At 40.2% G+C, this 23,640-nt stretch overlaps 2 protein-coding genes across 2 annotated transcripts; one reads left to right on the top strand and one right to left on the bottom strand.

Moving 5' to 3' along the window:
• Positions 1-575: 575 nt before the first annotated feature.
• UTP15 (UTP15 small subunit processome component) lies at positions 576-11,278 on the bottom strand. Its single transcript, XM_049795534.1, has 12 exons — positions 11,015-11,278; positions 10,389-10,481; positions 10,120-10,304; positions 8,819-8,997; positions 7,884-8,009; positions 7,270-7,405; positions 6,046-6,130; positions 3,581-3,730; positions 3,295-3,396; positions 2,958-3,091; positions 2,399-2,457; positions 576-1,889 (listed from the first exon to the last, which is right to left on the bottom strand). Exons 1-12 carry the CDS (start codon positions 11,102-11,104, stop codon positions 1,666-1,668), a joined length of 1,563 nt encoding a protein of 520 aa, XP_049651491.1. The 5' UTR covers positions 11,105-11,278; the 3' UTR covers positions 576-1,665.
• Positions 11,279-11,415: 137 nt separating this feature from the next.
• On the top strand, positions 11,416-20,865 carry ANKRA2 (ankyrin repeat family A member 2). Its single transcript, XM_049795535.1, has 9 exons — positions 11,416-11,446; positions 12,253-12,656; positions 14,671-14,829; positions 16,220-16,285; positions 17,680-17,777; positions 17,954-18,079; positions 18,471-18,537; positions 18,629-18,709; positions 19,781-20,865. The coding sequence occupies exons 2-9, from the start codon at positions 12,356-12,358 to the stop codon at positions 19,834-19,836; spliced, it is 954 nt and encodes a 317-aa protein (XP_049651492.1). The 5' UTR covers positions 11,416-11,446; positions 12,253-12,355; the 3' UTR covers positions 19,837-20,865.
• The last annotated feature ends 2,775 nt before the right edge of the window (positions 20,866-23,640 follow it).

Here is a 23,640-nt window from a genome sequence, read left to right as displayed (position 1 = left end):
TGACTACAGTAACGCCTCTGGTGCAAAATATTTAAGGGAACCTGCAGCAGAGAGGGGAGCGGGATGTGAGAGGAACCCCTCTGCAGACACCGAGGTCAGTGCGGAAGGAGGGGAGGAGGAGTGGGGGAGGAGGGGATGCCCCTGCAGCCCCTGGTGAGATGGCAGGCTGTCCCCCTCCAGCCCATGGAGGGGAGCAGGGGAGCAGATGCCCACCTGCAGCCCGGGGAGGACCCCACGACAGAGCAGGGGGATGCCCCCCAAGATGGCTGTGACTCCATAGGAAAGCCTGCACTGGAGCAGTCTGTGACTGAAGATCTGCAGCCCACAGAAAGGACCCATGCTAGAGTTTACAGAGGACTGTCTCCTGTGGGAGCAAGCCCACGCTGGAGCAGGGAAAGAGTGAGGAGTCCTGCCCCTGAGGAGGAAGGAGCAGCAGAGACAACGTGTGATGAACTGACCGGAACCCCCATTCCCCAGCCCCCTGTGCTGCTGCGGGGGAGAAGGCAGAGAAAAGCGGGAGTGGAGTTGAGCCCTGGGAAGAAAGGAGGGATGGTGGGAAGGTGTTTTTAAGATTTGGTTTTATTTGTCATTATCCTCGTTTTGATTTGATTGGTAGTAAATTAAACTGACTTTGTATTTTTTCCCCCACGTTGAGGCTGTCTTTTGCCCATAACTGTAAGCGGTGAGTGACCCCTCCCTGTCCTTGTCTCAACCCACAAACTTTCCTTTGTATTTTCTCCTCATGGCGCACGGAGTGAGCAGCTTCGTGGTGCTTTGTTACCAGCTGGGCTTAAACCATGATAGGCACACCCATCTTTCCAAAGTATATCATCTTTCTCTAGCACTGCTTGAAGTTAAAATAAACCATTACCCCAGCATTCAAATACATACCTGTAACAATGCAGACTATCACTTTCAATGTACAGAATTACACAAAAATTGAGTTATTATACTTAACTGAGGATTTTCTCACTGGAGTGCAGTTTACTTACTACATTAATATAATTTGAATTCATTTCCCTTTAGAAGTAAGAATTATCTATTTTCTAGAGAATTATAATTCATAAATGTATATGCATTATTTAAAAAATGAAACTAACAAATTTGTCAATATACATAAGCACACACTTGTTTTCTTGAGTCATTTTGCTGTTTCCTATGAATTCATAGAAATCTGAAATGGAGATAAAGCAGGGAGAGAAAACACAACGTAGTCAAGTTTTATCAAATGCATATGTAGTCTTATTCCAATGTCCAAGTACGCGAGATGGGATATTAACCTTAAGTAAGAACAATGACACATTAAAATTTGACAAACCTCTATTATTTTCTGGTAAACAAAAACTGGAAATTTTTGACTGTTTCTATAATTCAAGTAATTACTTAGTACTGGATACACAAAACACTCTTTAAAAGTTACATAGCTTTGGAATAAAACTTTAAAATTCAGTTGTTTGAAAAATATTGCATGGAAAAATCTTGGAAAACATCCTTCTTTCTCTGTCTTCAGCAATTCAGCCTATTCAGAAACACAGTTTGGAAGACACAACTTCAACACAGAGGGGCTTATTTTAGAAGTCACTATTATAACATGTTACCAGGAGAACAGGCCATGTATTTCAAGTCTACATTATTTTTGTGACAATTTGTTGTGATGGTTGTCAGTCAGTTATTCATATTTGTTTCAATGGTCTCTGTAAGACCATTACTTTTGTTCTCTTCTAGATAAGTAGCTCTTTTCTCAGTGAAAGTAGCAAACAGTGTATCCATCATTCCCAAAACTTCTAGTAGTTCCTCTTGATAGTCAATCTCTTTTCCTATAGCTTCCTGAAGTCTCAAGAATTGTCTATCAACAATCGCTGACTGCCCAACCACAGGCTGATAAATGTCTGTAAAGGAAAAAGTCACTTAAGAATCCACATATCTATAAAAACATGAAAATTCTATTAAGCCAGTTCGAGATGCATTTAAGGAGTTTGGCACAAGTCCAACACTGTGGACAAATAAGACAACTTTAACAGTGTTCTGAAAACTGTTAATTATTGGTATGTACTCACAGTAACAGTAAGTCAAACTAACAGAAGCGGGTTTTACAACCTCAAATACTATTTTTACCTCACTGGAGAAGCAGAAGTCACTTGTACTATGCAAGTATAGAAACATGAAGTATCAAGAAACTTAAAGAGACCATGAGGAGCTTCCTGCAGCTAGTACAAATCAGATACTGACTGCGGTCAAAGTTATCTGGCAATATCTCTTTTTGGATCATTCTCTTGACACTGAGTTCATACTTACAAACAAACCCATAAAGGTTTAGTTTCTTAAAATTGTAACACTTTTTACCTTATTTCCAAGCTAGCTATATGGCTTTGAGAATCTTTCTTTGTGTTGTACTTACCCGTGATCATATCTGCAACAGTCACCAGTACAGGAGTAAATCTAGGCTCAATCACACGCCTGCAAAATTAGAAGACATCCCAATTTCACTGGTTTTGCGAACTGCACTCCTCCCACCAACAAGCAGCTTTCTCATACAGGCATACAGACAATTGTTTCTTCATGAAGAGACATTACAGAACAGCAGAGATGCAAGTCAAAAAAAGCTACATATGTGGTATTTACCCTCCTCCTTTCAGGGACGGAGGGGGTTGGAGAACTGGCAAAAGCATCAGGTACATGAAGACACGATTTTAATCAAGGAGACAGAAAATAATAAACTAAGGGTAGAATGTCTGGCAAAGAAGTAAAATATACTCTCTCATACTACCAGCAAAATTGTTTTGCACTATCAGGTAAACTCTTTCAGTACTATCCCAGACCTTGACATCAGAAAGCAGAAGGCACGTGAGATTTCAAGAGTACCAGTGTTCCACCTGTGACCTGTTGAGACTCTAGCAAAAGCTATTAAGAAATACAGATCTCAGAACAGTTAGAGAGAACTCAGGTTAAAATAATACCTTGCCACAAAGGTAAGAAGGAGATTAATTTGCTTCTCATCTCGGCCAGCAAGCGCACTCCGCAGTGTCCCTCTGCGATGTAGTTCCTGCATGACTGCAACCGTAACTTCAGGAGTATAAAGCCTGATGGGTGGCTGGACATATATAAGAAGAGTTTAGTACCAAAGCAACATCTTTACACACAAAACAGGGCTGCTACCAGCAAAATCAAAACAGAACCCACACAAGTTTGATTCCTTTCAAGCTATACACTGAAATAAAATTGGTTTGACATACAGAAAAAACCTAGGTCACATGACAGCACACAACTCAGATGAGACAAAAAACAATGCCTTACCTCCAGTACCGCATCAAGGGCCTTGGAAGACTGAAAGCTCTTCAGCAGCTTGTCATATTTCCTCAAAACACGTTTTACAGGTTTACTGACACAGAAATCTTCCTAGAATTGAAAGACGAGTTCGGAATAGGACAGACACACACAGTGGATTAGATGTACTACCACGAACAAGCTTATGTATCTTTCTACCTTCCCTCCCCTTCCCTTTCTCCAACTTAGCACACTCAAAAAAAAAACCCCAAATTTTGAGCAGTGCTTCAGTATACATTTTCTCACCATGCTATACCTGTTTCGGCATGTAAGTTCTTCCTTTCACATAGGTTCTATATGCTGGTTGTCTCTTCTTTTGAGACTGTTCTTTCCTTTCTTCAGGTTTTTTGTGTTTAACACTTAGCACCCCATTGGTCATGCCTACAACTATGGTTTCATCTTCAGGCTAAAATGAAGAAATCACAGAGTTAGGAACCTAGTGATTTATTTGATGATGCATGCTCCTACCATGCAGATTTTAAAATTTTTATGCTTCATAACAAGGCTCTAATCACAGCATTATAGAATAACTTAAGTTGGAAGGCATCTCTACAAGGTCCCATGGTAAAATACCTTGTTCAAAACAGGGACAGTGTCAAGGCTATGATCATAAGCAACATTATCCACCTAATAAACCTTTAAGAAATACGTAGGACGACTATAGCCTGACTAGTGAAGCAAGCTCAAATACGCATTAACATCCTTCTGCAAGTATAATCTATGACAGGTTTTGGTTTTTTCAATGGCATACAAGTGCCTTTGGCTATTACATGCCATACAGCAGTCATGAACACCACCTACAAGAAAGCTATCATGGAACAGCAGAATTTTGAGAAACAAATGAAGGTTGCTCGAAATACCAGTCACTGATATAAATTTCATGTACATAACAAAGGTTGCATGTATTTGATACTAAAGGTTCTAATTTTAAATAATGCACTGGAGAAAAACACTGACTTCACATATAAAATAGTGAGTTCTGACCTGTTACTATTAACAGATAATTCTATAGAAACATTAAACATTAGCTGAATGCTCAACTGCTGGTAAGAAAAAACAAATAAATAAAAAGCGTAAGGAATTACTACAGAAGAAATAAAAACTAGAAAGTCATTATGCCACTGAATAAATCCATTATCTACCCACTTCTTAAATCCTATTTGAGTTATTCTCAAAAAACAGTAGCAGATTCAGAATAAAAGAATCAAAAAACCCAAAAGACAATCAAAGAGAGACTTGATTTGAGACACAACCCTTCAGCATGGGGAAAAAAGACAGCTGAGGAGGGATATGATAAAAGCCTACAGAATTATGACAGGTATGGATGGAGATCAGCTGGTCAATGTCTTGGTTTTGGGCACCAAACGAAGGTAATGAAGGTTCAAATGGAACAAAAGGAGGCAATTCCTCATAGAAAAAGTAGCAGAAATGTAGAAATTGTCAAGGAATCTAGTGAAGGTTAAAAGTTTGTCCAAGGTCAAGGAGAGACTGAGCACATTTATGTAGAGAAGTTCTTTGAATTACACAGAAACTACACTCTGATGAGTTAACTTCTTGTCCTGGTTTCAGTTTATCCACTGGAACTCAAATGTTTCACAGAAATTAGAGTCTTTGTTTTGTTTCCACGACAGTAAGACACATGCCTTGGCAAACAAATCTGTTTATGCTCATACCTCATGCCCTCTCCTCTTTTCTTCCTCAGACCAACCTGACACCAAAACCTTTACGACAAGTTCACCCTGTTCTAAATTTCTCAACAAATGAACTACTTTTTTTTTCTTTTATCACTGCCACACAAGAGGAGTCACAAGGTTCCTGAAAGGCAAAACATGAGTACAATCTTCTTAAAGTCAAAGGACTTCCCTTCTAAACTGAAGACTTCCCCTGCCATATATACTGTCCTTGATAAACACATGATTTTGTACAGATCTAATCAGGTAACACCTGGCATCTAAATGTATTATGTTTAAAACCTCTTAATGCATTTCTGTCCTGGTTTTGGCTGGGGTAGAGTTAATTTTCTTTCTAGTAGCTGGTATAGTGTTAGGGTTTGGATTCAGTATAAGAAGAATGTTGATAACACTGACATTATCAGTTATTGCTAAGTAGTGTTTATACTACTTAACTTGACTTATAAGTCAAGGATTTTCCAGCTTCTCATGCCCAGCCAGCAAGAAGGCTGGGAGGGGACACAGCCAGGGCGGCTGACCCAAACTGGCCAGAGGGGTATTCCATACAATGTGATTTTATGCCTACTGCATAAACTGGAATTGGCGGGAGGAGGGGATCATGGCTCGGGGACTAACTGGGCATCACTCGGCAAGTGCTGAGCAACTGCATTGTGCATCACTTGTTTTGTATATTCCAATCCTTTTATTAGCGCTGTAATTTCATTATTGTTATTATTATTAGTTTCTTCCTTTCTGTTCTATTAAACTGTTCTTATCTCAGCCCATGAGTTTTACCTTTTTCCTTCCGATTCTCTCCCCCCATCCTACTGGGTGGGGGGCAGTGAGTGAGCAGCTGCGTGGTGCTTAGTTGCTGGCTGGGATTAAACCATGACAATTTTTTACTCAGAAAGAATATATTCAGTCATCCTACTCTGTACAGCATTCTTCTGAAACATCCAATCGCAATGAAATAAAAAATGAATTACTTCAGTGACTTATATAAAAAGGTATCAGTAATTACCTTGCCTAGAAAGATTTCTAATATACTTACCGACAATGCAAGACTGAGGATGGATGTTGCATAGTTAAAGCTGTGGACTACTTTGTAGGATGTAGTACTGTAAATCTTCACATGCCTATACAGAAGAGTAATGATTAAAATCTCATTACAAATGCCTTACTGTAGACACTTCACAGGAATTTCATCACTCTCAACTTCTATGGATCATTTAAGGAAACTGAGCATTTATACAAAGCATTCTTCAGACTACCACTGAGCTTCTTAGTTATTACCTCTGCTGCAAGAGAAAGGGTCTGTTAAAAGGTACACAAAAGTCAAGGAAGGATTACCCTTATCCAAAAAAAGATGAAAATGGGGCAAGGACAGAAGAAGAAACTGAAGGCAGATATAGTGACTTTCTGCCTTCAGCAATGCTTGTTAGGAAACACTAAGACAGCATTTCTTCAAATTTGTCCTTAAATTTTAAACGTAAGATCTACTGGCAATTTCTGGAAGTAAATCCATAGACATTCTTGTATCTGGCTGCTCTTTAATGATTTGGTTGAAGGTACAAAATACTTAACAAACAGGAAAACAAACATTATCTTACAAGTATGAACTTTAGTTTTGTGACCACTGACTGACAAATAGCTGCACATCTAGTATGATCCTTCAGCTTATACTTTGTAATCATAAAGCCTGAGGAAGCCTAGAAAGTACAGAAGGGAGGGAAGGAGCAAGAAAACAGACCACTGTCATTTCAGACCACTTCATATTTCTAGTGTCTCGGAGACAACAGACTGAGAATCAGAACTCAGCAACTCAACCCAAACAAAAAAGCAAGGAGGACATATTGCAGCTTGGGTACAAAAAGCAACAGCACAGAGACAGAAAAAGCAGGCTTTCTAAAGGCAACTACTAATACACTTTCAGTTATTTAAACTGATTAATGTAAACTTAAGAATAGTTACTTTACGGAGACTGTAAAGGCCAGTTTAGAGATTCAGAAAAATGAATGCTTATTTAGAAGTTCCCCATACGCATTCCCAAATGGCACATGCAACCCTTACTGACATTCAGGCTAGTAAAAGGAAAAGGTTAATGCATATTGCAGAATGTACCGTGGTCCCAAAACATGTTTTCAAGCAAGTTATATCGCTAACAGAAGTGTTTAAGCCTAAAAAACACGCACAGATTCACAGTGATGTATAATAATTTTCAAGGGAAAAAGTCCTAAAAAATTTTAATCACAACAAAGCCACAAAATATACTAACCTGTCCAGGGATCCTGACAGTAACCTCTGTCCAGAGCTGTTCAGGCATAAACAAGTTACAGTTTTATGGTGATTTTTAAGTGAAACTAGTAATTGTCCGCCTTTTAGTACATCCCAAACTTTGACATATCGACCTCCTGTGAGAAGGAAGCACACAAAACAGCTTGACATACATACACATTCACACTTCTCTGGAGAATTTTTCAGAGTGATACAGTGCCTCCTTTGCAACACAGTTTTCTGTACCTACTCACCATCCCCATCCATTAGGACTATCTCCTGTGACAAGACACATTATAGGCCTGCTCTTTTCAAAACTTCTTAAGTAGGTTCATTCCTTCACTTTAGCACTGGTCTAATTAAAGTCTGTATCTTGACACTAAAAATGTCTTTTTTTTTCTTTGGACCAACTACTAGAAAATCAAATCAGAGACAAAAAGACCCCTACCTTCTCCCTCCAGATCAACACAGATTCCTAAAGAAGATCTTTGAGAAATCCAGCTGTTACGTCACTTACCACTTCATTACCAAATGAAAACACCAGACAAGAAAGAAGCAGCTGAAGTATTTCACAAATTAGAGCCACAGAAAAAAAATTTGATTTTATTGAAGTACCTGCAGATACTAGAAGCCCACCAGAAGGGAACAGAAGCACACTCTCCACAGGCTGGCCATGTTCTATTGTCATGACACTACTTTTTGTCCGTGCATCAAACAGTTTCACAGTGTGATCATAGGAACCTGCAAACACAACCGTATATATCTTCAGTTTCATAATGTCAATTATTTCAAGAACTTAAACAGCCACGTCCTACAATCTAAAGGAGCTGCTGCTAAACAGAAACAGTTTTAAACAGTACACCTAGAACCCCTTGTGGTTTACCTTGGTTAATTTACAGCTTTCAGGCAGTGCAAGTCTTCTAATCCTGGCCCTAGCAACATGTCAGGCCTTAAAAGTAACATGTCTCAATTTTATTTCCCTTCCATTAATCAAGTGTGTTTATAACAATAAATATCAGGCAACCTGATGAAACCTAGTCTCTTGCACCCCCTGAAGAAATACTAGGTTTTTCATAGGAATCTACCACAGCTTAATAGAAAGCTACTGCTAGGAAAACCAAAAGCAACTGGTTTCAGGTAACTTCTCACACAACCTTTCATTTTTGAGTCTGCCAGTTTTGGGCTGGACAAACCACAATGAAACTAGTGTCCTCCTCCAGAAACCTGATAAAACACTTCAGTCAATCTCAACTAAAGGATACATTCACAGGATTTTCTTAAAACTTTCAAAGGCCAGTAAGAACAGTCCTATTAACCCTAATAGACTAAAGCAAAAAGATGTTAAAAATTAGTTCACTCACAAGTTTCCCTGCAAACATCAGTGTTGAGCTTAAAAAGCAAGCAAAAAGGAAACAACAAAACAGGCACCGAGTAGGAAGACAGATCCTCCATGTTTAAAACATAAGAAACAAGATCCTACTCTATCAAAAAGTGTCTTTCTGCATATTTCTTCAATCCAAAAGAAGCATATACAAAAAATAAAATCAAACCTGTTATAAAGACATCCGCATTCACTTTACTTGCACAGCCGCATCTCACATAGTCAGTATGTTCACTGTATGAGGCGATTTCTGTAGCACTCGCAATATCCCACAAATTTGATGAATAATCATCACCACCAGAAAATACTCGGTATTTATCAGACAGGAAGCCCACAACATGAACAGGTCTAGAAAAAGTCCACAGTATCCAAAGTCAAAATATATACTTGTTTCCAGAAGAGTTAGTCTGTATGAAAAGCTTATTAAAGTATTCTCTCTAACTTAGAGGTTCAAAGCATTTACTGTTGGAAGTTACAAAGCCTCACTTTAGAGGTTAAAAACACTTTAGTTTTTGTATTTGCAGCCAGAAAAGGGTCATGCTGCCAGGCGCTTACCTAAGCACTGATATGATCTGCCTTAAAGGGTTTACAGGTCTACTAGATTCTCATTCAAAAGCTATAAATCCTGCATTTGTTACTTAGAGGTCTGTGTACTAGCACTGTCCCTTAGAAAAAATTTATAATAGTGAATTTTAAGTACACCTGGATGGGATATTCTTCATGTCCTTTAAAATCACTATTTAAATCTGTATTATCATCGTAACACCCCAACAAAGAATGACTCTGACAGAAAACAGATACCATAAATCTTATTATGGTTCACCTATTGGTTAGGACATAAGATAACACCCAATCTCAACAGACCTCAACACTCCGAAGTTCTGCTGGTGTGCTTTCCAGTGAAGGGGGGTTTGTCGCTGTTCTGGATCAATAAAACACTTACTGGTCTTTCATAGCACAGCAACCTGTTTAATCTAAGCATTATCATTGTCTTCTCCTCATCGTCACCATCAGAACTCTTCTTCTAACTGCTTCCCCAGCCTAGCCCCACCACCATCCACTTTTTCTGTCTTGCTTTTTTAAGGGATGCCTGCTCCTCCTGGCATATTTCTTCACTGTTCTTGTTTAGCCACTTTTTAGAACTCTTTTCCTGCCAGCACCAAATAAAATGTGCTTATCGGTGCCGTGTAGTCACAAGACTATGTCTACGCAACATATTAACAGACACCTATCTGAATCAGAAGATGTATTTATTCTTCCATGTACTCCATTCATATTTAGCACTTTTTTTAAAAAATCACTCCACTTTTGAATTCAATTTAAAAATCTACTTTTCAGTAAGATCTACACGAGACAGTGGCAAGCAACATAGACCAGTATCATTCAGATTTTCAGCAACATGCGAAGCGGACATACGTAAATACACCAAAGAAGCTTATGCATGCAAAGAAAAAAACAACAGTCTCTTACTTAGTATGGCCATCAAATTGTCTCAGAGGTGCTCTTCCACTAACATCAAAGAGGTGAATGCTACCTTCCTCACTGCCAGCAACAAGCAGATTGCCATCATCTCGGTATGTGGCACAATAAGCAGCATCTTTGAAGCGAGAAAACGTTTTGATTGGTTCCTGGGAGTAACGACCATAAATGTGGATCTAGCAAAACAAGAAGACATCAAGTTTGCTCACAGGATACCAGCTGAGGAAAAAGAACATAAAAACCTCAGAAAAGCCACTTACCCTTGAGGAGGCTGTGACAGCATAGTTATATGGAGGAACCGGAGAGAAGTCGATTTTATTTATCGCACCAAATTCCTTTATCTGAACAGGTGTCTAAAACAATTGTGATAAAGACCATTAAATACACCTAAGCACACCATCAAAAATGTAACACAGCAAACAAAACGTCTTCCTCCTACAGAGAGCTCACCATTTTCTCCATTTAGAACCAAATCACTTTTTAACTACATCATTCTGAGTTTCTCTTCTGCCAGGCTACTTCTGCTCCTAGGACTTTTTTTTTTCCCCCAATTCACCCATCGTAACCGGCCCATTAATTATGTGTTTTGAGTAAAAAAAAGCCACCTCACTCACTCACCCACGTTTAAAAATACTTTGATTAGTCGCACGGAGACGGAAAAAAAACCAAACAAAAAACCCCAAAACCAAAAAACCACACCAAACACCAAAACCACCTTCCCGGAGAGTAACTACGCCTGCTGGGCCAACCTGGGGCCCGAGCCGGCCTCCTGTCCCACGAAGCCGTCCAACGGCTCTCGGGGCGCCCCCGAGGAACCGCTTCCAGACGAGACCCGCGCGGGCTGGTGGGACCCAAGCCCCCCGCGCCGCGCAGGGCTGCCGCCTACCTTGTAGCCCCGCCAGTACGCCGTGTCCTTCGTGATCCTCTCCCCGAGCTTGGGGAACGCCTGGACCACCACCGGTTTGTAGGTCGCCATGGCCCACCAGCGGTCGGGGCCGCCGGCCGAGACGAAGGGCCGCGCCGCGCCGCCGCCGCCACCGCCTAGTCGTACTCCGGCCTGCGGGCCTGGCCAGGCGAGGCGAGGCGCTCTGCGGGAGGAGCTCGGGGAGGCCCTGGCCGGTCGTCGCCGCCGCCTCAGAGGAGCCGGGACCACGCGAGACCCCGCCACCGCTATGGCGAGTCCCACGCCTTCCTCCAGGTGCGCGAGGGGAGGGCAGACGTCATCGGGCGGCGACCCGCCCCAGCCAATCGCCGCCGCGGCGGGGCGGGAAGGCGTCACTTCCCCCTCCTCGCCAGCGGACAGAGCGGCGGCGCTGAGGTGAGATGGAGGATGGGGCGGCCGAGCCGAGCCGAGCCGCCGGCCCACGCTGCCGGAGGGGTTGCCGGGCGGCGGCTGCTCTCCGGCGCCGGTGGTAGGGCGGCATGGCCGCCGCAGCCTGCCTTCGGGCCTTTCGTCCCGGAGCCGGCGGCCTGCGGGGTGGGGCGGGGCGGGGCGGGGCGGGGAGAGGGCTCCAGGGCCGCCCGGGGCTGCCGGGCCGCTCCGCTCCGCTCCGCTCCATCCCGTCCGCTAGGCGCGGCCGCGGGTCCCGCCTGGACGTTGGGCTTCGCGCGGTGCTGTCAGAAAGCCCGGGGTGTTCTGGGATGCTGTACTGTCACCGGTCTAAAAGGGAGTTGTCGTTTTCCTACGCCAGTGGTAGAAGCCCTTGATTTCACTCGGGACATGAAAAGACATGAAAAGTCGTAAAGGGACATAAAGTCACTTTAACGTTTCCTTGAAGTCTAATGTTTTTAGAAAATAAAGTCATCTTCTTCTTATAACTTGTTCATGGCTCAGTATGGATGTGGTTCGTTGCGGTGTTTTTTTTGTTGAAGCGCACCTAATATTCTGAAATGTCCCTTAGATGAAACTCCTAGTGGCTTCATTAGGGAATTTGGCTCAAGTATCCCTGTGGTAAAACTTAAACGGGGCATTTGGCCAATAGCTTGTGACAGCAGTAAGACTGGTATTTCACCAAGGTTTTGACTATCAAAACCAAATGCCTTAAGCTTAAAGGAAGCCAAGTTTGCTGTATTTTTATGCATTGCTTCACCAAACCGTTGCTAACATATGTTACATGTGTTCAGTTGCAGGTTGTTCAAACATCGGGATCTCTTTAGATACAGCGTGGTTGGCCAGGACTGCTTGTGGCTAGAAACTATGAAGAAACATTCTGCGTAAAACTTTTACATGACTGAGGCCATGGCATCTTCAACAAACTTAGATGTTGGGGCCCAGTTAATTGTGGAAGAATGTACCACTAGCTACAGCCTTCCGCCCATGCCAGACATTAAAGTGGAGCATCAGCTTGACTCTAGCACAGAGGAAGGCCCAGCTCAGAGTGTCGCCATGGGAATGAAATTCATTTTGCCCAATAGATTTGATATGAACGTCTGCTCGCGATTTGTGAAATCTTTGAATGAGGAGGACAGTAAAAATATTCAAGACCAAGTTAACTCTGACCTTGAAGTGGCATCTGTCTTATTTAAAGGTTAAACTTTATGGTACAAATTGTTACGTGTGGACTGTATCATCCTGTTAAGCTGTTCTGTTTTTTAAAAAAAAGCCTCTGCCTTACACGTCTGTTAATCATCAATAGTTTTCTAAGATTTTTTTCCTCTTAACATTTTTTTTATATGCTTAAAGAATTATTAACGTGAAATTAATTTCCCCCAAGATTATTTTTTAAATCACATTTTTAATTATGTTTTTTTAACTGAAGAAGTAACAGCACAAAAAGTCTCTAATTTAATAAGAGCTGATGCTGATTATGAAAACAAGCTTACTTCTTTTGCGTAGCATGTCCTACAACATGCTACGCACTGTTGAATGTATGTATCTTTACAAAACACTGCTGAAAGCACTATATGATCATTTCAACTTCAGTAGCTTTCTGCAGCATGTCTTATCTTTTCACTAGTATGATGACAAAATAACATGAGTCGTGCGGTTGACTTTGTTTTATCAATATGGCTGTACAAAGCCTGTAGTTGTTGTAGGGATTGGCTTGCCAGTTCAGCTTCACACTACTTGAAAGTGAAGATTGCTCCATTTCTGGATCCCTGCAGCTAGTCTCCAGCCATTACTGGGCAGCTTCGTCAGAATTCATGTGTGCTTTTTTATATGGTTGAGTGTATCGATAGAGAACAGAATTAGGACTTCCATCTATTCCCCCTTAACAATTGTGGTTTCCAGTGCTTGCCGTCATATTTCAGACTGTTAGTGATGTATCTTTTCATGAGGTTGAATTTGACCCATTTCCTGTAACAAATATAAACACAGACCTATTATGGATTTTGATGGTTTCTCTGATTTGTATTGTTTGGCTGCAGTTCAGCCATTGTAATTTTTCAAACTTTTTTTGATTTGCAGGCCCTAAGTGGAGCTGCAGACCTGAACAGCAAATTTAGACCCATCAGCGATAGGGTTGCTTTTCTTAGGTAACATTTGTGAACCCTTTAGAAGTAGTCATGCGAATCTAGGGACAGCAGGTAAAAAGTCCCTGGTGGGTCTCTTAATTTAATCAAGTCCGGTGTAGCTATTTGATTGGCAACAAAATGTAATTTCATTTTCATCCGATTACCCTCTGCTTCTTCTAATTGAGTCTCTCCTCAAATTTGTGTGGTGTGAATTCAGTGTACATGTTAATTAGCTTCCAGTCATTAACTACTAGCGCATGCTGGTGTCAAATCAATTTAGTTGGTAATGGAGTTTAATCCTTCAATATGTCTTTCCAGCACTTAATCAGTTACCTTCTTAAAAATTACTTGGCTTCTCAGCTACTTCTCAAAACCAAAAGCTACTTTTGAGAATTAGAAGCAAAGATAACATATATATGTTCTGTAATAAAATGCCATTAGATTCTGATAGGTAGAAAAGTTAGTACAAACAAACACAGCAGCACTGAATGAGTTCTTGAATTCTAACTGGTGACCTGCTTCGCATTTTATGTAAGTTAGTGTGGAATAGCTCTCTTCCTGCTGGATACGTATTCTTAAGGCATTCATAATGCAGCTACAATTTTATCCAACAGGAGTGGAAAAAATCCTGGTGAAGAAAATTAGTGAAGGTCATCTCCACCCATGCAGTGGACTGGTTAGGGAGTAGGCAAAGGTATCAGCTGACCAGAGCTGCATCATGTTACTGTGCTGGACAGTATTGGTAAGGATATGACAGGCTAAATGGAGCTGCCTGATAAATCCATGCCAGGCATGTTGAAAATCTAACAAAGCCTTACCTCATTTAGACACCAGCTTGTCTCTGGGTGACATTACGCCATACCGAATGTGTAAGATAGCAGCATTGTTTTATGCTAGAAATGAATACAGACCTTTATTCAACTCTCACAATACACAGTAGAAAAAGCACATGTCACAAATCTTACTTAACATGGGTTTTAAAGATCTTGTGATACTGGTGCTTTCTAGTTCGACTTAGAATCTGTGGCTTGCTTTTAATGCTCTTACTAGTGCTAAAATCCTGTCTTTTTTCTCTGTTCAATGTAGCTGAATGCAACATCCACACTTCTCCTTCCCCTGGTATCCAAGTAAGACATGTTTATACTCCATCAACTACTAAGCATTTCTCACCAATAAAACAATCAACTACCCTAACTAACAAACATAGGGGAAATGAGGTCTCTACAACACCTCTGCTTGTAAACTGTAAGTATCCTTCTGCCTTACTGTTAATAATTATTTTGTGAACTGTATGTTAGATGCTTGGAAGATTTTTCAGATTTTTTTCTTGGTGTCGTAATGAACTTTAATGTAGGAAGAAAACACCGAGATGGTCTTGTCTAATTTCACGTGGTTCCAGCCATAAAACAGTAATCCACCTGCTGTATTGAATTCATAACCGAAGCGTATTTTCCAGAGAGGATCCAATTCTTGATTTAAAAAATATAAGTAAAGATTTTTCTAATAATTTCTAAGATATAAGTTAATATACTTCATATATTTGTTTTCAGAATTTGTGTATCTTCTAAAATTTATTAAAATTAGATGATTAGTAAGTGCTACAGACTACTGCAGATGTCATGATTGTCACAGATCTTCAGAGTCAAGAAGGCAGTATTTATGGGGTTTTGTTATTAATTGTAAAGTATTTTCTTCGTAAATTAATTCTCTGTAATTTACTTCATCTATAAATTATTTCCTTTATAAATCATAAGTCCAATGCTTAAAAAAATAAAAGGCCACTTGCATGGGAAAAATGAATCTGGAGCTGCAGCATAGGCCTCTGAACAAAATACACAGTCTTTCTGAAAACAAAATCAAGCTTTCATGTAGTGTATAGGAAAAGGACAGTGAAATTTATATATTATGTAATCATTAGCTAATTTTATTATTATATAATGTGGATAATTTATTATCTATTCCCTCCCGAGCATCTTTCAGACCTGTTCCAAGGTTTGTAATTATCAAAACCATGCACCTGTGCAGAGTTTACTATGGGATCAGAGATTTTTTCCTTCATAATCTCTTAAGAATTTTTCTGGCTTTAATGCTTGGTACTTTTTATTAAAAATAAAAAACAAACACAATCTCTTTCTTCCCCTGTAGATGTCATGTTGTGTATAGTTATGTAATGTCTGATCTATTCCACATTGTAGCAAGTGAGAGTCATGCTATGGGCTTTACTGAGCAGCATGACAGGTCTCCTCATGGTGTGTGATCTCTTAGATGTTATTTTTAAAATACACAGCCTTAATTTATCAAAAGATGCTTATTTTCATTTGATAAATGTTCTTAATGTGGTCTTGGGGTGCTGACCAAGCGTCAGAGAAGAGAGCATGTTGCCTTGTAAAAAGTCACTGCAGGAAGTATCTTTGCTTTCTACATTGGTTAAAAAATTACCTAAACCTATGAAAAGCTTTGGAAACTTTTCAGTTTTTAAGATAGTGATTCCTGTTCAGAGTATAAGGTGAAACCTATCTACACTCTCGAATCCAAGTTCTGTACTGCTCAAGCCAATGGACATGTTACGCCCAGCTCCAAATAGAGCAGAATGAAAACTGCAGTGTCTTAACACATTTTGCTTCCGTTTTTGCAGCTTTATCAGTTCATCAGCTGGCTGCTCAGGGAGAAATGTTATATCTGGCTACGCGCATTGAACAAGGTGAGACAGATGGAGGTTAAATGCCTTCCTTTTTTCTTTGGGGCATTTATACCCTATTGTGCTTGACTTTTTCCCCAAAGCTGTATTAAAAAAAGAAATCCTTGATTCTGGTACAGATTGAAGGATATTTGAAGTATCTGTTCTTTGCAGATGTGGACTATTGTTTCACATGAGTGTTTTATTCACCATTGCTATGATTTGGATTTTAAATTAAACATTAGTGTTACTAGGAGTTGTAGGTAAATCCCTTCCTCCTCTTGCTCCCCAGCTGTATAGGTAATCCTTGGAAATGAGAAGGGAGAACCAGTTAGTTTTATCAGAAGAGTTAATTTACTTTTTTTTAAAATTATCTTTGTAATTTAAACCACATTTCTATTAATGGTGGCTTTCCAATTCTACTTAATCAATCAACGTATAGAGCTATATGCTGCTAATTTAAGCCGTAGCTCACAACTGCAAAATAATAGTGCTACTCGTTCTGAGTTGTGTGGTAGTCTTTAGTGTGATACTTGTGTGTCCATAATACATATACAAAATTTCAACTCCACATAATGTACTGAATTGACTACCGTTAATAGTATATTCTTACTGTACTATTAGTAATCAGTCATGCTTTCAGTGCATCTTTGTTGACATGTTTACTGGAAGGCAGGTAATGAGTTGCTGAGTCTATATACTTTGTAATGAGCCATGTAGATGGAAAGCAAATTGATTCTGGAGTGTCAGTAACAGTTAAAAATGCATATTGTGGTGCTATGATAAGAACTTAAAAAAATCACATGCTTAGATATTAAAAAAAAAATTCCAACTCAATTATTTCAGTCAGCCAATTGTTTAAAAAGTTCTTTTTCCTTCAGCTGCACTATCAGAAAACCTTAATTGTTCACACAAAACACCCTATTGATTACATGAACTTTGGGGAGAACGGAGTTATACTATATATATATTGCTTTACAAGCTAATTCTTTACAAGAGTGTGTGGCTCAGTTGGTTGAAAAATAAAACCCAACAAAAGCCACCCACTTTGTACAGCTTAATACAGAATGTACCTCTTTATTTTTCAAACAGCCCTTCTCTTCTTTCCAGAGGTAAAGCCCAGATTACAGACAACTTGTAACACTTCTGAGTAAAAACAGAGCTTGATTTATAGCACTTAAAAACAATTAAAAAATAAACCCAAATCTTAAATTTTACTGTGGTGAGTTGGATGTGTTTTTCTTTCTTGAACAAAGATATTTGCACCACCATTGGGATAGAATTTTTTTAAAGTTGAGAATGACTTTTAGGACACACTGGTACCTCAGTCCATTCACCATGGATATGTCAGCACATTTCCAGCTCATACAGTGCATTAGTGAAAGAGATTACTAAGTTGCATATTTTTCTTTAAACAGAAAATGTAATCAATCATAAGGATGAAGAAGGATTTACCCCTCTGATGTGGGCTGCAGCTCATGGGCAGATAGCAGTAGTGGAATTTCTCCTCCAGAACGTAAGGGAAAAAAACACACTTCATTTTAAATTGATTTACTTTTTAGTTCAATTTACCTTCCTAAATTTGTCAATGCTGCTATACACTTAAAAGTTTTAAAGTTAAGTCCTGCATAAAACCTCACATTAAAAAAAAACAAAAAGCATGGTTAATTTCATTTTTTATTACTATTTCAGGGTGCAGATCCTCAGATTTTGGGGAAAGGGCGAGAAAGCGCCCTCTCACTGGCTTGCAGTAAAGGATACACAGATATTGTCAAAATGCTGCTTGACTGTGGAGTTGATGTCAACGAGTATGACTGGGTAAGACTCTAGCTTGAATTTATGTCAGAGGGTACTTTGGTCAGAAATTTGAAACAAGGCACAGCACTGGCTTGGGTTTGAAAATTGTTCTACCTTTTCTGAAATATCTGAGACTTTCAAAACTTCCATAGGATAAGAGAAGTTGGCCCTACTAGTTCTGACTTCCTGGTAAGAGAATGAGACTAATACTGAGTCCTTGTAGAAGGGTGAGCTTACATTCTAAACAGTAGACAAAAAAAGATAGAAGTTGTGAAGAACCAAAACAGAACCTCATTTTTATAAAACCTGTGAAGTCTCTTACTGATACATAGAAGTATATGAGTGTGTTAAGGAATTACAATTGCAGACTGCTCAGTCATTAAGTGTCTAAGGCTGTTCTCCGCTTTTGCAGAATGGAGGCACACCTCTACTATATGCAGTACATGGGAACCATGTGAAATGTGTAAAAATTCTCCTTGGTAAGCAGACTATCCAAACTGAATTATCAGTAATAATGTACTATCAGTTCTCGTTGTCAGAAATACAAGTTTCTTTTCCTGTTTTACATAGAAAGTGGTGCTGATCCAACTATCGAAACAGATGCTGGCTATAATTCCATGGATTTGGCTGTAGCCTTGGGCTATCGGAGTGGTGAGTATTGCAAATATAAGGTGTTTTTATTTTTATTTTTACTGCTCCTTGTTTATGTAGCTGCTGTAATGGCCTAGTAGAGGTTTTGCAGCTGTAAGAAGAACACTATCGTACGAGTCTTAATACACCTAAATTTATCAGCCCAAAATGGGTAGTAGTTTCCGTCCCTGTCTCAGAAAGCCAGGTGTGTGGCAAGAAAATGTCACTGACCTGAATCTGCATGTGTGGGCACAAATAATGGTGTGTTGGGCTGATGCAGCCATGATCCAGACAAGGGGAGCTGAGCTGCTCCCCCACCCTGTACAAAGGAGTGTGTGTTGCACTGGACAATGATGAGAGGCCTGCAGCCCTCCTGAACCCCTCATCTTGGCGCTTTGTTGATTGGCGTGATGCAATGCAGTTTGCAAAACCTTCTTCCCCGTCAGACTAGCTCTAGCTCTAGTTTGTCTTGGAGGCAGACTATAGTAGTGCCAGGATGAGTGAATTGGGCTACCATACTTGGCTCTGGCAAACAGGCAAAGGAGAGACTCTTCATTGGTTTTCCCTCATGATGCCTTCATTTTGAAAGCTGTGAAATGTCTGCCATTACAGAAATGAACTGAATCAAAAAATAAGCCCAGCACTGCACGTGTAGCTTCTCCAAGCAGAGCCCTGTGCTTATGGGTGGGGCCAGTAATTTCACAAGTGTCTAGATGTAGGACTATTTCAAGAGTTCAATCTCAAAACATTCCACAAAAGTAGCTTCTAATAAACGTTTTTGCCTGCTTTGCAATTACAGGCCTAAAAATTTGCTTTCCATATGCTATCAATCTGCCTGTTCAAACCAGCAAACAGATCATCACCTCCAAAAACCATCATCTGCCTTACTGGGTGTATTGGTTTTGCATTATATGAGGCTTTTATTTTCTGAAGAGATGCAAACTCTCTTCCCAGAGTGAATTTATTCCTGTCTGGTTTTTATTAAATGATTGTACAGGACAAGCAGGCATCTGCCAGGAAAAAATAGTACAACCCTAAAAATGTGAAAAAATGTTGAACACTGATTAACCTGATTTTTTTTCTCTGCTTTAGTTCAACAGGTTATTGAGTCTCATTTATTAAGGCTACTTCAAAATATCAAGGAATAATGGTTGGCTCTTCTGCGGGTGTTAGTTCTTGGCTTGGAGATTTGAACTACTTTTTTAGCCCTGTAATCAGTGACAAGGCTTGGTTGTTTTGTAACTTCACCTCAGTTCAACTATTTCCTGTTTTTAGTTAAGCTTTTTAATATTCTTCCTCTTCTTTCATTGTTGTTCACACAAGTATGCGGTCATCCTTTTCCTAGATATTTTATATAATTTTAGAAGAAAAAGTCAGCTGTCATGCATGAAAAACTTTGTAAATAAAACCAGTTTTGACCATCTAAATGTTTATCCTGAGTGCAGTGGGTGGCACTGTGCCAAGTGTCCTACTTCACATCATTGATACATAGTCACAGGAAGAAATTTGTTTAGATATTGAGGTATGTCACCATGGAAGATAGATGTCTTTACTGTTAATTATATCAAAATGTGTACCATGTGTGATTGTTTTCAAGATCCCCAGTTAATATTACTGTCAGCTTTTGGCTTTGTCCAGTTTTTAAGAGGTTGGTAATAAACTGAAGGACTTTGATGATGGTAGTTTGATTCCTATCTGATTTCTTTCCACCTACCTCTGTCTTCCAGTTGTAGTCCAGAAACAACTAGGCCAGAGTGTCCTAGGTAGAAATTTCTCTGCTGTACGGAAGCCTCATTCCAAGTGCATAATTCTAGCTCCTAAATAGCCTCCCTGCAGTGGCTGAAAGCAGATCTCAGCTGTATGGGAAGAGGAGCCAGAGCCTCCTTCAGCCAAAGCATGGTCCTTTGGATCACAGAATCACAGAGTATCTCAAGTTGGAAGGGTCCCATAAGAATCATCGTGCCCAACTCCCTGCTTCTCGCAGGACTACCTAACACTAAACCACATGACTAGGAGCATCATCCAGATGCTTCTTGAACTCTGATAGGGTCAGTGCCATGACCACTTCCCTGGGAGCCTGTTCCAGTGACCAACCACCCTCTCAGTGAAGAACCTTTTCCTAATGTCCAGTCTGAACTTCCCCTGATGCAGCTTCATTCTGTCTCCTTGCGTCACCAGAAAGAGGAGATCCCTCAGCCTTCTCCAAGCTGAGCAAACCAAGTGACCTAAGTCTTGCCCTCGAGACCTTTCACCATCTAGGGCACCCTCCTCTAGACACGCTCTATCAGGCTGATGTCCTTCTTGTACCGAGGCACCCAAAACTGCACACAGTACTCACAGTGGGGCTGCACCAGCGCAGTGTCAAGTGGGACAATCACCTCCTTCAGCCAGCTACCATACGCTGTGCTCAGTCCACCCCAGGACGCAGTTGGCCCTTTTGGCGGCCGGGGCACACTGGTGAACACATGTTCAACTTGCCATCAACCCAAACCCCCAGAACTCTTTCCAGGGGGCTGCTCTCCAGCCTCTCATCCCCCATTTGGGGAATGTCCCAGTGTAGCTGTTCAGTTAGATTTTGAAATTAGTTGAAAAATCAGGTAATGTTAACTGATTTTCTGGGATCCCTGCACTTAAATCAAAGCTATACGGAGTGATGGGGCACGTGACAGATGGAAAGAGCCTTTTCAGCAGCTTTTCCCGCACCGTACCTATGGATGGCTCCCCGCCGCGGTGTTCAGGTGTTGCCATTAAGCATTTCTCCCTTGTGTCCACTAGAGGTCTCGCCTGCACTCACGTCCGTACAGCCCCAGCGTCTGCCTTTCTCCCCCAGCGCTTGGGTAGCGAGCGCAACCTCCGATTTACTCTGCACCTCGAGTGCACAAGATGTGAGCGGACACAGGTAAGTTACCGTATTCCTAGCGTAGTGTCTCCGCCGTGTTTAGTCTTTCTCTTTGACAGTCGTTCCGTACACAAAGTACACGCACTCTGATCCTGACAAAAGGTACTAGAAGACTGGGGAATAATCCAGTCCGCTTCTTTGAGTCAGAGAAATCAGAAATTCAAAACGCTAACTTTGTTGTTTCAAAGTGACTCATTATACGATAGGGGAAAATGGTATGAAAAAAAATGCAAACATACATGGATTAAATCTGAATTTCTGGACAAATTTCCCTCTAACTGTACTGAAAACTTCTATGCTGTATAGATGGTATAAATCAGGTCAGAATTAACGTCTGAAAGGTTTTCTTTAAATATCATAACCTGAGCTATGTCTGATTAACTTTCAAGACATCTTATGTATAGACATGCTATATAAGTATGCATGAGGAACAGGATTTCCTTTTTCTTTATTATCTGTTGCAGGAAAGTACTTGTTCTAAATGATGAACCTTCAATAGCTGCTTTGTATTTTGTCTTGAACTTCAGTCAGCACTGAGTTAATATATAGGAAGTAAACTGACTAATTATTAACTATTGCCTGAAAATATATCCTAGAAAATGCATTTTTGGATTATATGGGAAGATACTAAAATAGAGGAACATAGAGTAAGACAGCAAAATGTAAAATTTCTTCCATCTTTTTGCTGTAGAATTTCAAGCAATTGTCAGATAGTCATTACAACACATCCCACAAAAGTGAGTACAAAGGTGAGGATGGTCATCTTTCAGAAGCTGTTTCCTACATTAAGAGCCCTTTCCATAGCATAACTTTATGCTGCTAAGGCAATGAACATAATGTTTTCTGTGGCTCTTGTGAAGGGCCCTGCAGAGAACAGCCAGCAGTATTTCATAAGCTGTGATTCAGACACCCTGAGGAAAACTTAGCCAGAGTTAACAAACTGGCATGGGGGGGAATCTATGCAAAGAAAAATTTTTACTCACTGGAAAAAAAAAAAAATCTCTGTCAAGAAAGCACAGACAACTGTTGATTATGCAATATTAACAGCATGCTTCACTCCACATACTTTGTGTTTCTCTGAGGCACAACAATGAATTTTTGTTTCTCTTGGTGTAAATACTTCTCAGTATTCAGTTTTCTTTGTTTATAGTGGTAAAAATTGCAAAGCCCCGGATTCAGCAAAGATGATAAGTATTTTGAAATGTCAGCCAGCTGATTTTTAGTGAACAATTTTTGTAGCCTCTGATGGCAGGGAGAAGACACTAGGAGTTGCCTTTGAACAACACCCACAGGTCTGCAGGCAGCAGTGTTTCCTTGCCATGGCATGCCACAAGACCAAAAGAGTTTGAAAATTCTGCAGTCAAAATCTTAACTCCAAGTTGATTCTCTCCAAACCTTTTACCGAAAGCTCTTGCCAATGTAATTTTGTATGGGAATGTTAATAAACTATTTTACATTTGAACTTGAATGACACCATACTGTATTTCAGAGTCTTAGCAAACAAGTTGCTTTTCCCGATTAAATTATTTTTGCCAGATTCAAATGTGGAGCATGTAATCACAGATGTCATGAACTCTGCCTCACAAAACAGACTGAGTAGCAGAGTTTCATGGAGTAGTAACAGCCAAATGCTTCAGAGCTGCACTAAGTCTTTGTTTCATTCATTTACATTTGACTTTGCAGGGTATTCTGATCTATTTAACAGAGGGAGTACACAACAAATGAATAGTCTGCAGTGCAGTGGGTACAACGAATTCATTTACAGCTACTACTGGCTGCAACAGTGTAGAAGCCTTACAGTGCAAGACAGACAGGCTTTCTGTCTGGCAGGGAGGTAAAAGAAAGCTAAAGCAGCAGGCAGCTCTGTTCATAGAGGGCAATAATATAGGTGTGAAATAATTCTACCAAGGAGAAAACAAGATTTTACATATCCAGTTAATAATTGCTCAGAGAAATTCTGCTTTCTCACAGTTAGGCAATGGCTGAGATAGAAACTGAACCAACAAAGACAGTGAAGAATAACCATAAATAGATTGTTAATATTTGATTAGAA

The sequence above is a fragment of the Accipiter gentilis genome, chromosome Z (assembly GCF_929443795.1).
Source record: "Accipiter gentilis chromosome Z, bAccGen1.1, whole genome shotgun sequence".
Classification (NCBI taxonomy): domain Eukaryota; kingdom Metazoa; phylum Chordata; class Aves; order Accipitriformes; family Accipitridae; genus Astur; species Astur gentilis.
Note: the sequence above shows the minus strand (reverse complement) of the source record. Positions and strands in the feature narration are given on the sequence as shown.

What these genes read in the sequence shown, in the direction of transcription:
- UTP15 (XM_049795534.1), bottom strand. Translation starts at nt 11,104, where the DNA reads ATGGCGACCTACAAACCGGTGGTGGTCCAGGCGTTCCCCAAGCTCGGG. An exon ending in TGGGCTTCTAGTATCTGCAG is followed by an intron (nt 7,406 to 7,883) that starts GTACTTCAATAA and finishes TCCTTCTCACAG; the next exon opens with GAGGTCGATATGTCAAAGTT. An exon ending in CCCTTGATGCGGTACTGGAG is followed by an intron (nt 3,092 to 3,294) that starts GTAAGGCATTGT and finishes ATATATGTCCAG; the next exon opens with CCACCCATCAGGCTTTATAC.
- ANKRA2 (XM_049795535.1), top strand. Translation starts at nt 12,356, where the DNA reads ATGACTGAGGCCATGGCATCTTCAACAAACTTAGATGTTGGGGCCCAG. An exon ending in GGCATCTGTCTTATTTAAAG is followed by an intron (nt 12,657 to 14,670) that starts GTTAAACTTTAT and finishes TGTTCAATGTAG; the next exon opens with CTGAATGCAACATCCACACT. An exon ending in ATGTGTAAAAATTCTCCTTG is followed by an intron (nt 18,538 to 18,628) that starts GTAAGCAGACTA and finishes TGTTTTACATAG; the next exon opens with AAAGTGGTGCTGATCCAACT.